Genomic DNA, 14489 nt, shown 5'->3' on the forward strand with positions numbered 1-14489 from the left:
TCCTGTTCTGAATAGAACGTTCTCTGTTGGAAACTTCACAGTCATAAGAGGCTAGCTTACCTGCTTTATGACTCCTAATAAACTGTTTCAAAAAGGATGAAAACTTTTTTATCATTTGGCAAGATTTAAAGTGTCCTAACAGGTTTGCAGGTTAGTCTTAAAAAGTTCATATTCAATGAAAACCAATAAGCATTTTTTCTTTTTAAATATATAAATCCATTCTAATTACAATGGACTCTTGTCCTTTAGAAAAGTTAGTGACTCTGAAACAGCTGCATCACAGTCTCTAATTCTTGCTGCTCTCTCTTGTTTTGTGCTGCTTGTATAGGCTTTCCTTGGCAGCATCCAGATTGAGTTGGAGCGCAAGATTTGCTAATGACTGAGGTCAGGCTAAACCCACTGAATTTCGTTTCACAAGGGTACATGCTAATTATCTGATTGCAGCAACAGAAGGCCTCCTTTGGCACTGGTGCTGACAATAAGGATGCACTCCAGTGAGACATCTGTTTGCATCTGGCCAGAGGACCATTTTCTATCAACAATAGGAGCTCTGTGTTTTTAAGTGCAAATGTATATGCCTTGTGGATGGAACTGCCCAAGTGGTAATACCCAGATATGTCATGAAGTCATTGCAGCTGACAAAGAATCAGGACAGTTTACTACGAATCAAGGTCTAGCTCTGTTTAGTAATTTGACATTTGCAAGAGTTGGGGAAGCAAAATTTATGGATATTTATTTCTAGCTTTTTGCAAAGATTATGCTGTTCTGAAAGATCGGGGCAAAGGTGCCTTGATCATTTTGTGACATGGCCCTGACAAATAAGTTCTTCAGTCTCTCAAGGTATTTATTCAGAGGCCATCAGTGGAGGCCCTCCTTCACAACCCCTCCCTAAATGAAGTGAGGGGGAAGTTGGCAAGGAAAAGGGCCTCGTCCGTTGTCACTCCTCACCTTTGGAACTCACTTCCAAGGGAGGTGCAACTGGCACCCACCTTATCTTGCTTTCGGTGCCAAGTCAAGACTTTTTTATTTAGTATTTGTTTTTAGATTGGTCTTGGTTTGCTGCTGGCTTATTGTTTTATTGCTTGTTGTGATTGGTTTATTGTGCTTATTTCCTCCTGTTCTTATGCATTTGTTGTGCTTATATTGTATTTTCATCTTACTTGTTTTTAGTTCTCTATTGTTAGTTATTTTTATTTTTACTTTATTCATATTTTATATTGCTCTGTGAGCCACCCAGAGAGCCTTTGGCTATGGGAGGGCATACAAATGTGACAGACAGACAGACAGACAGACAGGGACCACCACCCCCTTCACAAGCATGAATGAGTAAGCAGTGGGTGGATCGGCTTAATTCCTTATCATGCCATTCCTACATCCATCCCATCCAATCTATGTATTAATAGGCAAATATTAACATGGATCTAAATACATTTCCACTGTATTTTCTCAAAAAATATGAATTTATAAATGCATTTTCTCTAAAATGTACATATCTCTAAATGCATTTCATCCTCTAAAATATGTCTCTTCAAATGCATTGAGATATTGTTCTGAGCCAGGAACTGCACCACAAATTTGGAAATGTATGAAATCCAAAGCATTATTCCAACCCACTATGCTGATTAGTCTGGGAGGTGTGAATCAGGTCAGATTGCGTTTCAAATCAGCAAGTTTCAATCCATCAAACATCCTTTGATTATTCTTACATTTATATCCTGCCTTGTTTCTTTCTTGTGAGAAGCCTAGGGCAGCCAACATCACTCCATTTTATCTTCACAACAGCAACCCCGTGAGGTAGATAGTTTTGTGAGTTTGTGACTGCCCCAAAGTTACCTGGCTCATAGCTGAGTGATGACTAGAACCTGGATCTCCTGGATCCTTAGTCCAACACTCTAACCATCACACCACCCTGGTTCTCAACTTGATGTACTATATTCACTTCAGTCCTTTGTGCAGCAATGATCATTTTGAATGTTGATGAGTGGTGTGATGAAGCATTCGCAAAAAGTGAGCTTGATGAGTTAAGAGTACAATCCTATGAAAAGACAAAGAGCTCTGGACCTTCCATTTATCCTATGCCAGGCAGGGCAAGGAAAGAGTGGAGATAATTTCACTTATTAGCAGTAGAAGGGGATTGGCTATAGTATCATATAGATGCTGCTTTCTACTTCTTGCTTGCTCTTGCCTACTAGGACACCCACTTTTCTCACTCCCCAAGGCTTCCCTGAGGTTGCTTTTCTATCCTGGTGCTTACTATGGCATCTATGAGGTGGTGGGAGCTAGTGGACAGCTCACTCTGTGCCTAAGCCCTTGGTAGGGGCAATCTGAAATACTCTGTGGTTCCTGGGACATTCATACTCTAGTGGAAATGGGTGACATTCAGTCCCTTTCTTTCAACATTTCTGTGGAGAGCTTTAAAATATTAAAGCATTTCTAAGAGAGCAATGGGAGAACCCAATCTCCTGCACAAATTCATTGGAAATGAACACATGCCATATGCCAGTTCTGTTATGTTGAATGAAGGTGGCACAGGAAACCATATTTAGTTTGTATTTAATTTGATGCTCCCTTAGGGAGAAAACATTCCAGTTTTGTTTGGTTTTTAATTCACATGTTCACACAAGCAGGTTATCTATTTTTGGACAGGAGCAAGAAAAGGGAAAGAAAATAAGAGATTGTTTAATTCTTCAGAATATAATACCCATTACATAATTGGTTGGAATAGTTATTTCTGTGTGGAATATATATTTCTTTGTGCACTGTGGGTAGAGTTAATGGGGCATGTATTGATTCCCATTGATTCTCTTATGCTCTGCCAATTCCTTTTGACAGGTAGGACCCGCCACTTGTGGAAGGAAGATTTAGTGCTTGTAGGGCAACTGGAAATGAATGAAAAGGCTTGTTTTTGGAATGGGACTGGTAAGTGGAACATGCATAAAGGAGCTCCACTGACCTGTTTCCATCAATAAACGAGAATTTCTGCTTGTTTGGGGGCTTCTCTTGGGAAATACTAAATTTCTGTTGTGGAAATGGTGGGTCCTGCTAATGCAACAGAATCAGTGGGAATCATGGCTTATGAAACAGAAGTAGTGAGGAGTAAGAGAATCAGCAGGAGTGTAAGCACCTCAGAAACTAATTGAGACTTTCCTAAAATATGTATATAAACAGCTCACCATTTTAGGGTTCTTTCTCTGCTTAGATGGTCACAAACTGCCCATATATGTACCTGTTATATGTTAAGGAAACATGTTGTATGTTATAGTTGTTATATGTTATATGTGTATATAACATGTATAATATTGAAAAGACATATTTTTCTTGTACTCAGAAAGTGACATTCAAAACATCCCTCCTTGACTCCTGGTCTTTTTCCCTTCTTTGAGAAAATCAGGGATTCAGAGAAGAGATGCATCCTTTTCGTTAATTGTAATCTGTATGGAAAATACAAACATTTTGTAAAAGCAGATGAAGATTCCTGTTCAGAGTTCTGTTACACACTGAATCAGATCAATCTTTCCAATTAGTAGATGAATACATAGACTCATTGAATTATCTATCAAGTAGATAGATTATCTACTTATCAAAAGAAATGAATTAGAATTGCTGCCTTTTTTTGTATGAACACATTATTTTGTGTTTCATTAACAATCCCTCCTTTTAGTTAGCTGACAGTGCATGATATATATTTAAGTCACATGTTTGAGTAGTCACATTACATCATCATCATGTTGCATTATTAGATAAATTTATAAGTAACATAAAGTATACCTATAATTTCCCCCTGCAACCAGCCCTTAATAGTGAGTATGCTCATAAAGAGGTTGGTCCTTCCACCAATTCATTTACAAGTCTGGTTCCAATGCATATTATTGTCTGTACTTGTTTCACATTACCAGACCAGAGCTCCAGGGTACCTCAGCATGTCCTCCAGATTATGTGATATGAACAAGGTTAAAATTAAAAGCAAGTGTTTAAGTAGATTAGGGACACCCATCCCAATACTAGGATCTTGATCATAAAATTTGTGGTGCAGACAGGGCCTTTGAAAGACAAAAAGATTTATCTATGTTTGGCTAGATTTTCTGGCCGGTTTTTATTAGACTTATTTCCTGGCCAGGTTTCTAAATGCTGGGAAGGAATGATTATGTAAAAGGCCTTACTCTAAGGCATTTAAGAGCAGGCAAGGTTCAACCAGAACTTGTCATTTCTGGTACAGAAATGTTCCAGAAAAAAAGCCTCCAAAACAGGGCCCAAATTCAAGAAGGACACATACGCAGTGGGGTTATATATGTGTTCAGTCCTCCATTTCGAGTTGCCCACAAAAAGCTTGGTGCACTTCCTTATTCATGGAATGCCTTGTAAAAAGCATGTGATATGTGTATTTTACTATTAGGAAAACAATTTTCTGTTCTGACAACTCAACTTGGTGTTAATCCAAATAAACCAGTCAAGCTTAGTGAGGAGTGTATGTGTCAGCCTAACCTTCAGTGCAGAATGGTTACCGTGGTCTGCAGAAATGTTGCTACATGTCAAACAACCAAGACTTGGATGCTAGCAGAAGGTTAGCTGAACTGAACTAAAGCTTTTGAGGAAAGTTGTAGTGTTCAAATTTAAGATTTTTCAGGGTGCTTGAGTGGAGTGTTTCTACAGATAGAGGAGATGCTCCTCTTCAGACCATCACCCTACGTGAGTGGAGTACAACAGAAATGCAGGAGGGGAGAGTGAGGCCAGAGTCTCTATCCTCTTGTCCATTCTTTGGGGTCTCATGAGGTGAGTGGATAAGGAACCTGTAGATAGTACCCATGCCTAGTTTAGGATTCTGGACAGGAGACAGGATGATGAATACGAGGTATGTAGGTGAGGAGGGGCTGAGGCATCTTTGACGCTGCCTCATACCTGCTCCTTTAAGGCCAGGTGATGAGAGGAAAGGGCAAGAGGATCCACCTATTAAAAACAGCAGGTCCTGTTCAGGTTGATGTGGGCAGCCTCTCCTCAGTACGGAAATGTGAGGGGTCACTGCTTGGAGAAAGGCTGGCTGCTGGCACAGTCTGAGCGGCTTGCACTGGAGAAGGGGATTTAATTAGCCGGTAGATTGGATTACTGGAATATGCAGATTTCACCTTTACAAAGGGTAAATGTTGTTGCTCATTGAACACCAATTAATTGTCTTTTTCATCTTCAAGTCCTTTAAAACATAATGGAATTAGACTCATATCTGAACTGAATAATTTTCCTTTGCATTCTGTTGTGCTTTCCATATCCCCCCTGAGAGACTTTGTATCTTATACAGTTTATTTTATTTTTCTTCAAGATCCCTGCATATTTTTCTCCTCAAAAGTTTGTTTAGCTGAAAATTGGTGGGTAGCTTTGCCCTCAAGGAATTCTACTAGTCTTATGGGAGTTCTGTCAAGTTTGTGCAAAATTCCTGCACAATGTCTTGACAAGGTCCATTAAATTCATCTCATATTTCAATTTAGGTGCAATTCAGTGGCAGCTAATCTTGTGACATTTTTCTGATATTGGCTGTAACAGAATGAACTGTTAAGAGTGTTATATAAGTTTGTACAGGCACATATGGCTTTTTAAAATGAACACATCTGACAAACATTCCTGTACCTGTTACATTCTAGGTTCAACTGGGAGCTCTGCACTTATTTTAAACTCACAGAAGCAACAGAATTTAAAGTTCGGATTTACTGCTATCAACCACAGATATTAAACATCTATCAATTTATTTAAAAAACATATGTCTTCTGGTGTTGGAGAAATTTATATTTTACATGTAGTTCAGGAAAGTTAATCATGAGTGCTAGCAAATCCAAACTACCAGCTTTAATAACTTAACACATTTTGGTTTAATAGTTTAGTGGTACCAACTCTCAGAGGTACGTAACTTCTAACAACAATTTTCCCTAGGAGGGTTTTTTTTTAAATTCACAATAAAATTAGGATTTTTCTAGGGTCCCCCCCCCAATTTAGTCAATGTGGTTAATTTTTCAGTACAGACTGCCTCTGTGGATGTACATGGGGTGTTTTCTCATGCACTGAATATACTGAATTTGAACCTACTATTGGAACATCAATCTGATTCAGATGCACCAGGAACCTGTGGATTTCTGCTATATGTAAGAACAGCACCGAACCTCTGTCACTGTGTTCTCTTCTCCTTCAATTTTGCAGGTGTGATGAGCACCCACTTCCAATTTTAAGCAAAGCACAGATCCTTGTTGCATGGTTTGATCCTAGTTTGTTCTAATGATTTAATGGAGAACTGTAGTTTGTTTAATACTGGAAGCAACACGCTTCTGAACTACTCTGGCATGTGTAAGAGGATAAGAAGAAGGGGTGCATTCTTATTATATCTTCCATTTCATCCACTGCCTAACATTCCTAACACTGTTTCACCTAAGCAGTGAAAACAGATGCAGTAAGATACTGGATGAGCTACATGCAATGCCTTTTTCCCTATTTGCCCTCCCACCGCCTGAGATCGGGGGCAGAAGCCCTCCTCTGGGAACCCTCTGTGAAAGACGTTAGGAGACAGAGTACCCGGAGGAGGGTCTTCTCTGCGGTGGCGCCCTGACTATGGAATGCGCTCCCCAGAGAGGTCCTCCTGGTACCATCATTATACGTTTTTCGGCGCCAGGTTAAGACCTTTTTATTTAATCAATATTTTAAGAAGTTTCAATATCAAATTTTATTATTGTATTTTATTAATTGCAGCCAGAGTGGGTCATCAATTTGTTTATGCTATTAGCTGTCCAGAGACGTTAGTAACTGAACGGCATACAAATTTTGTTAATAAATAAACAAACTGACATAAATGCATATGTGCCTAAGACTACCCGTGGCTCATTAAAATGGGAGGAAACTGTAGTATTCCTTCATGGTTGAACCAGCCCATTATTTCTCCATTTGCAAGTACTTGAATGGGAAGAAACGGCACCACACTTTGCATACACACTTGTACTTAGGTTCTGATAGCAGGAATTAAAATACACATGCATCTCATCCAGCAAGAATAGAGATGTGCAACAGAATTTAAAGGAGGTTAAACATCTGATGGATTTTCTCAGTTGGGCCCATATGGAATCAATTCTGTCAACCCTATGCTGGCACTGACTTAATCTGACACAAGTTGAGTCGGCACACAGACTTCCATTTTTAATCTTTTAAACTAAAAGTTGGGGAAATGTGCACAAAATTTGGACCCTGCTTCATAAATTTGCAGAGCAGACACCCAAATTTTGCACAGATTTGAAATTAGCTGTCAGCAAATTCAAGGTGACACGCTTGCATGTGCAGTGAGAGGATCGTGTCAAGTGCTGCAAGAAGAGCAGTGGCTCAAATCGAATGAGTCAGTCTGAAGTTGTTCACATTTATGCAGCTTGTACAAATTGCAGTAGAGAGCTATAGTTCTCAGCTCCAGATATGTCAAAATTTCATCAGCAATGCATGGAAGCTGGGGAAACACCCACTCAGCCTGCCATCAGGCTGGAAATGAGTTGAAAGTCCATCAAACTCGAACAAGATGAGTTTCCCAGTGTCACACATCCCTAATCAAGCAGGTGTGCTTCCATCATAGCCTTTACCTTACAAATACAAGTGATTAGAACTGGAAAAGGCTCAGGCGGCCATTGATAGGTACACAGGGAACTGTACATTCAGAGCTTGCCTCTATTTCTTTAACAGATTCCCAGTTGCAAAAAAAGGGATACGGGCATGGTTTATCTTCTCCACACCTTGGCCAGTATCATCAGCCACCTTCCTCTCCCACATGCTAAAATAGCAGGCAACCATCAAGGGGAGGGCAGGCAACAAAAATAGAGGGAGGAGTGGGCTGCGAAAAGCCACAGCTGCATCCTTTTTTGCAGCTGTGGATCTGTAAAAGAAACAGCCATCATCTCTAGGTCAAGGTTTATTCTGTTGTGCAGCTGGACATATTTTGTGCAGCTGGGGAAAATGGCCAATTCAAACTCAGTTTTTGTGCAGTTGAGAATATAGAGTTTAATAAAGAATCAAAATAATTAAGAAAAGATAAATCAGTAAAATACCGAGATGATTAACAGTTTCCTTTTGATCTTCCATAACCTTAACCATCTATTATTAAGACCAACTGCATGACTGGTGCATTAACCATATATGTAGGCCCGTAGCAGTAGCACATTGCAATAGAAACACAAAGACACAACTGCATGATTGTGCCATGTGCGTACTTCCTCTCGTAATAAGGTACAACTGCCTTGCTGCAGGCATCTTCAACTGCACCCAGTACTCCATTTGTGCTGCAGCCGCAAGGTTCATGACTACATGGAAGGCCTTTCATCCCAAGATTTTGCAATGACTTTCACTGTTACAATATTCTTTTCTCTAATCTGGGCCACTGTGCCATCACTCCTCAGAGACAGCACTGATGCATCTTCAGTCATTCTCTTGGTGAGACTGTCCCTTTCTACCAGTCCTGTAACAAAAGTCCATCTCATTTCTACCAGTTACACACTGCATTTGGGGGCAGGGGAGGGGAAACAGATGCAACTACTCTTGCAGGAAAAGACTACATACTCAGAGTTTGATTGCAGCTCCGTAAGCGTGAGGGAGGAAGTGTCCAACTTTGTCTGCTAGTGTTTCATTGGCCTTGGATATTACTTTTCCCACAGAAAAAACATGGATGGTTTCTGCAGGCTGACAGTTGGACATGTTCATGCTTTCACTGTGATGGGGTTGTTCCAAATGCTTCTTCATTATATCTTTCATTTTCATGCAATGGGGTACATTTGTATATCCTCTGAAAGAATCTGTCAGGAAACATGAAACACAAAGATAATGTCAGCAGTTTTGATGAAAGCGTTCAGATATCTTGTCTTTTGGGCTATCAGTTTGAAAGCTGGTTTCATAGGCCTGACAGTCCACCAGACATGGTTGGTTTGTAGTACTTACTAACTTACTTTTACTTATTTAGGAGACTTCTATGCCACCCCATTCGCCGAAGCCTCGGGGCGGCTCACAACCATAAATAAACTTCAATAGAATAATATAAATTAACAATATAAATTAGTACTTACAGCATCTTCAATAGTATTGTGAGCTTCTCCAAATTTCTCCTGATGTTGGCAAAGCCAGGGATATTTGAGTGTATTGCTGGTGCAGCAAGAGGTATTGTATTAGTAGTTAGCTAGCTAGCTAGCTAGCTCCCTGGGTGGTATTAACAAAAACTGAAGGTTCATCAGCAGGCACAGATGAGAACTTAGCTGTGAAGGATATGTTGACAGGGGTACATAAGATATGTCAGTTAGCAAAGCTGGTGTGGGTGGTGGAAGGTATTAGCCAGCTTAGCAGAGCTCTTGGTGTTGAACCAGCAGTCTTGCACTGACATATTTTCACACTAGTACACGTTATTTACCATAGTAATTTTTAGGCAGGGAGGATATAGAAGAGATTAACAACTGTCTCGGTTGAAAGAAAACCAAGTTACTGATTTTCCCCTTGTGTCTAAATGTGTCCCTTCAGACACAGGCCTTGTGCATGCTCTAGGCAGCAAGAAACTCTTTCTGAAGGCAAAATGGTTTAGTGAGGCTGGTCTGCATTCTGGGATAGCAACCTGTGTTCAGCCTTTTATCTCCAGCAGCTACAATTCTCCACAGCAGCCCTTAAACTGATGTCTTCCTTCTCAATTCTTCAGCAAAATGCAGTCTGTGTAACAAAGCTCTGTATAGAGAGCCCGTGTGGTGTAGTGATTAAGAGCATGGGTTTGGGACTCAGGTGTTCTGGATTCTAGTGGCTGCTCAGTCATGGAGGCAACTGGGGAACGGTCATAGACTCTTAGCCCGGCCTACCTATCTCACAGGGTTGTAGTTGTGGGGTTAAGATTGAGAGCAGCAGGAGAGTGATATAAGCTGCCTTGAGCACTTTAAAAAGAAAAAAAAAGTGTTTTATAAATCTAATGAATGAATGACCTGTTCTGCAGCCCCTTTCCTTCCAACTCCTGCACTTCCACCTATTATGACACCTATCCTACAGGACACGTGTTTCTATTGTGTCATTCTGAACTTCCAGCATCCTTTGGGTCTTCTTGTTACTATTTGTCAGTGTATTCCTTCACCCTTCTAAAGAACTGTAGAATCCATGACCAGAGTCCTCTCACATGGCTGGATTTTCAAAAGGTTCTGCTCAGCACATGCTCTGGAGGAGGCAATGTCTGTCGCAGAGGCTCCCAGGACGAGACAAGGTATCACCTCAGCCCATCAAACTGCCAGGCCTTACAGAAGTGCAAGACAGCCAAATATAAGTAAGGCCAGTTTGTGTTTATATGTCTAGATAGATAGATGTTGTTAGTCATGAAGTCGTGTCCGACCCATCGCGACCCCATGGACAACATTCCTCCAGATAGATAGATGTGGGCATTTTGTGCATTCCCAGGGAACTTGGTAAGTAAGGCATGAGATTCTCATTGCACTGCAGCAATGCTCTCTCTTTTTCATCTGATAGAGGGAATTCTGGCTCTTAATCTCCAGATTTAGAGTACACCTCCCTGTATAAGTGCTTGGCTTCTCAAAGGTTCTCCTCTCATTCCTGGTGGACTGAAAATTAGCTCTCTGTGTGTTAAATGCAGACTTGATCTTCCCCTTGCACCCACTGCTGTCAAGCCCTTCGAACAGATTTGTTGGCTAAGGCTATGCTATGCCATTTTTCAGCTGCGGTTTTGTGAGGAGCCTCTATTAGTGACAGCTTTAGAATTTATAATCTGTAGGTTACCATACAGACCTTAAGCATATTTTGCAGGAATGCAGCCATCTGATGAAAGATAAGTCCTAGTCGCCACAATTATAGTTAGAGAAGAGGATTCTCATCCCTTTAGTTATGCTTTCTGTAGGGTGGGAGTTTCTGACTTCAGGTATTGCTTAAGGAAGAAGATAATTCCTCCCATTCCTTGCAAGGCTTCTTCATTTTCCCATTTATTTTCCTTCCCATCTTTTCTTCCTTCCTTCCTGTTTCTCTTTTAGCTTCTCAGATTGTTCTCATTTATTCTTCCCTGTTTCATTTTTTAAAATTACTTTTCCTACTAGGAAAAAAAGGGACGTGTTCATGTATTGGGGATAGGGGATGCACTGGGGGAAAATGTCTAGAATACCCCTATTCTAGGTTGCAGCCCAGCACCCTGGGTCTTTCTTATTTGGTGACTGCATCTCAATGCTTTTAAAGAATGTATTAAATGTCAAACTCAGAAGCTGTAAGAGGTTATATAGTGTAAAAATGAGTACTTGTGTCCCTCTTTGAAATACTATTGGCAAGACATAGTACTAGAAAACATAGGAATGACTCCTTTATACATATTCTGTCTTATCTCAATCACTTTGCTTTCACAATAAAATGAGTATACCTAGTTTATTCTTTCAGATGTCTCAGGATAAACATTAGAGATTATTGTATTTATGCATTATTTTGTTAATTTTCTACTTTAAATCATGTTGAGGAAAACTCAGACTATGGAGCCAAGAATATTTGGCCACATTCAGCCAGACAAAGTTATGTTTGCTTGTTTGTTTGTTTAACTTATATTCCACATTAATTAGTATAAATGACTCTCTGAGCAAATGTAACTCCCATTTGCCTCCTTTTTTAATCTGAGGATCTCCCAGTGCTGAACTGAAATACAGCTTGTTATTTAGGTCACTGGCAATTTGATGTGCAAATGGTTTAAGCTTGAGTGCTTAGATATAGTCACACTGACTTCAGTAAGGGTACATCCCGTTGTATCCAGGTACTTTTCGACTTCTCTGTTTTGCAGATCAGATTTCATATATTCGTTTTGAACTGAGCACTCAAGGCTATATACATTTCAGAGTAAAAGTCCTGCCCAATTGCTCCCCCAATGCTTGTTGGAGAGTTGAAAATGGAATACAGATTTCTGGCTCCAAATCTTTGCTTTAAATCTACTCTCCCGCCTGTATCACACCCCGAACGTTATCTGAACACAGGTTGCAATACACAGTTGCAATGGTCAGTTGTAACTTACACTGCATGTTGTTCAGAAAGACATGCAATTAAGCTTTTTACAGTAGAATGTAGACCTTATGCACAATACTCCAACTAGAACCTGTCTGTTTACTACTCAGTCCCAGAGGTAGCAGTGCTGTGCACCGTTGCAAATGTTTGGACAGTATCAGTGCAGGCTGGACTGTATCTGTAGTGCGCAGGGATTAGGCCCACATCCCTCAAAATTTCAACTACAACATTTCGAGCTAGAAAGTTCAGACTCTGAAGGTGAGCTAGACAAAGATGAGGAAGGCTTGAAATGCATCCCTGAAATGCCAGGGTTAACTAATGAGATTGGCCAAGCAGTTGGTAAGAACCAGACTGACTCTGGTGCACCATAGAACAAGGAGGAGAGGGGTGTGAGCGCATCAACCCATTGCCTCGCAGTGATTAAGTAATGCCTGGTGTTCCCACCATCTGGCCCACAAGCAGCGGAAATGTCCCTGATGGTGGAGCCAGCCCCTTTTGAAGGCAAGGGGAAGAGGGTGATTCCATCTGAAATCAGCTCTTGACATGGGCAAGAGCTAACACCACCAATCAGAAAGATCACTCCTTTGACAGATGCTACTTTTTAATAACCTTATTGTTACTCTATATTGCAAGGTCCAATGAAGAACTGTATTTTAAGAGCTGTCTAAGCAGTGTTTCTTTTAGGCTTGATTCTCATACTCACATTAGGTATACTTAAATCATCTGAAACTTTTAGTCCCAGTATTGGTGCCATGTGCCTTTCTTCTGAACTGTGCATGAACAGGCCTTGTATGAGATCACTCAAAAGCTGAGCATGGTAAATTTTAGATGAACTTGTGCTATGATTTAATCATGCATTTTTTTAACAATAACATCACCTGATAGGATCCTTTTTTAAGAAGCAGTGATGCAGCTGGGTTATTTTAGTCCATGGACATAATGGGCTTAGAAGAGCCTCCTTTAGATGGCTCTCTGCATCACTTCCACTGTGAAACACACCATGAATATGACTCAGCTCCACAACTGTTGTTCTGTGCTTTAAAACTGCTTTCTTGAACAACAGCTACAAAGCTATTTTCCAATCCTGATTCACAAAAAATAAAAATCTGAGCATTTGCAGTTTTATGTGTTGAACTCACAGATCTTAACATCACTGTATCTGCAGGAATAAAATGGGGTTTGGTTCTGCTGCCCTGATGCCCTCATCACCACCTTCTCTCCGGGTGGCTATTTCAGTGGGCCTGAAGGCTTGCACTTTGGCCGGAAGGCCCAGGCTTAGTTGCACCACTGCTAAGAAGCCATCATCAAGCCCGTATTCCCTTTCAAAACCTCGTCGTCCTCTTTCTTTGGAGCCACTTTACAAGTTCTTTGCTCCAAGCTCACATGGAACTCTCATGGCCTGATTCATTTACTCTCCCCCTTTTCTTCCTAACATGCTTTATGGCCCTCCGGAGACCGTGAGAGGAAAAAATTGGCGGGAACTAACCACAGAGATGGATCCAGCAGTCAGGAGGTGCTCAATTTGAACTGCACATCTTTCTCTTTTGTCAGATTGTTGGCTGTGATCACCAGCTGGGAAGCACTGTGAAGGAAGATAACTGTGGGGTCTGCAATGGAGATGGTTCCACCTGCCGGCTTGTTCGAGGCCAATATAAATCTCAGCTCTTGGCAAATAAATGTAAGATGTTGACTTGACTTTTACCTCAACAGGAATATGAAAGTTCTCCAAACAATGATAGCTTAAAAAGGGACTGATTGGTTCTTAAGATTTTAATTATAACCCAAGCATTTTAAAAATGTTTTCTTTACTGGCCGCATCCTGGGAAATCAAGCACAACTGATTTCTGTATAATCCATCTTCTGACAACAAAGAGACTGGTCTTTGGATCTCCTATAACGGGGTGGAAGATAAGCCTGCCAGATGTCGCAGAAGACATGGCAGCGCTTTGTTAAGTATTGGATGAAAGTGACTGTTCTTGTTGTGCAGTGATGGAAAAAACTGCACCTGCTAAATAACCCCCCCCCCCCAACCACTAATCTCTCCGTGTAAGGGTTCCACACATGCAGCCCTCATTGTGATTTGGAATCTGGACACCTTTTTAGCTTGTGTGCCACACAAACTGCCACATTTCAGCCCTCGAAAACAATGAGGCATTATTTGTAATCTCTCCAGGTGAGAAAAGGGCTTGCAAAGCCATGACATCCTAGAACAATTTTTTTCGGCAAACGGTGCACATGGGGCCAAACATTAGATTTAGCTGGGCAGCCCGTTCTCCATCATTGTGCACTCTTGGGAGGGGGTTAATTGTAATGGAGATGACCTGGGGGCCTTGCTTAACCCTTCGTATGCCAGCTGCATTCCTCATGAAACGCATGCACTACTTTTACATTTGCCTTTGTCTCAGGCCTACATTTATCCTGCGGAGATGAGGCTGAAACTGTGCAAGTAGAAAAACTTCAGGCAGTTGAAACTTTAAGCACCCATT

The 14489-nt window shown here is 40.9% G+C and overlaps 1 protein-coding gene across 1 annotated transcript in view; it reads left to right on the top strand.

Annotated features, from left to right (window-relative positions):
* The window catches only part of ADAMTSL1 (ADAMTS like 1), a 591693-nt gene that overhangs the window by 390294 nt on the left and 186910 nt on the right, over positions 1-14489 (top strand). Inside the window, exon 6 of the mRNA XM_044427603.1 lies at positions 13555-13681. Coding sequence (XP_044283538.1) covers positions 13555-13681 — 127 coding nt within the window. The remainder of the gene's footprint in view (positions 1-13554; positions 13682-14489) is intronic.

This window comes from Varanus komodoensis, unplaced genomic scaffold (assembly GCF_004798865.1).
Source record: "Varanus komodoensis strain SLA01 unplaced genomic scaffold, ASM479886v1 scaffold19, whole genome shotgun sequence".
Taxonomy (NCBI): Eukaryota; Metazoa; Chordata; class Lepidosauria; order Squamata; family Varanidae; genus Varanus; species Varanus komodoensis.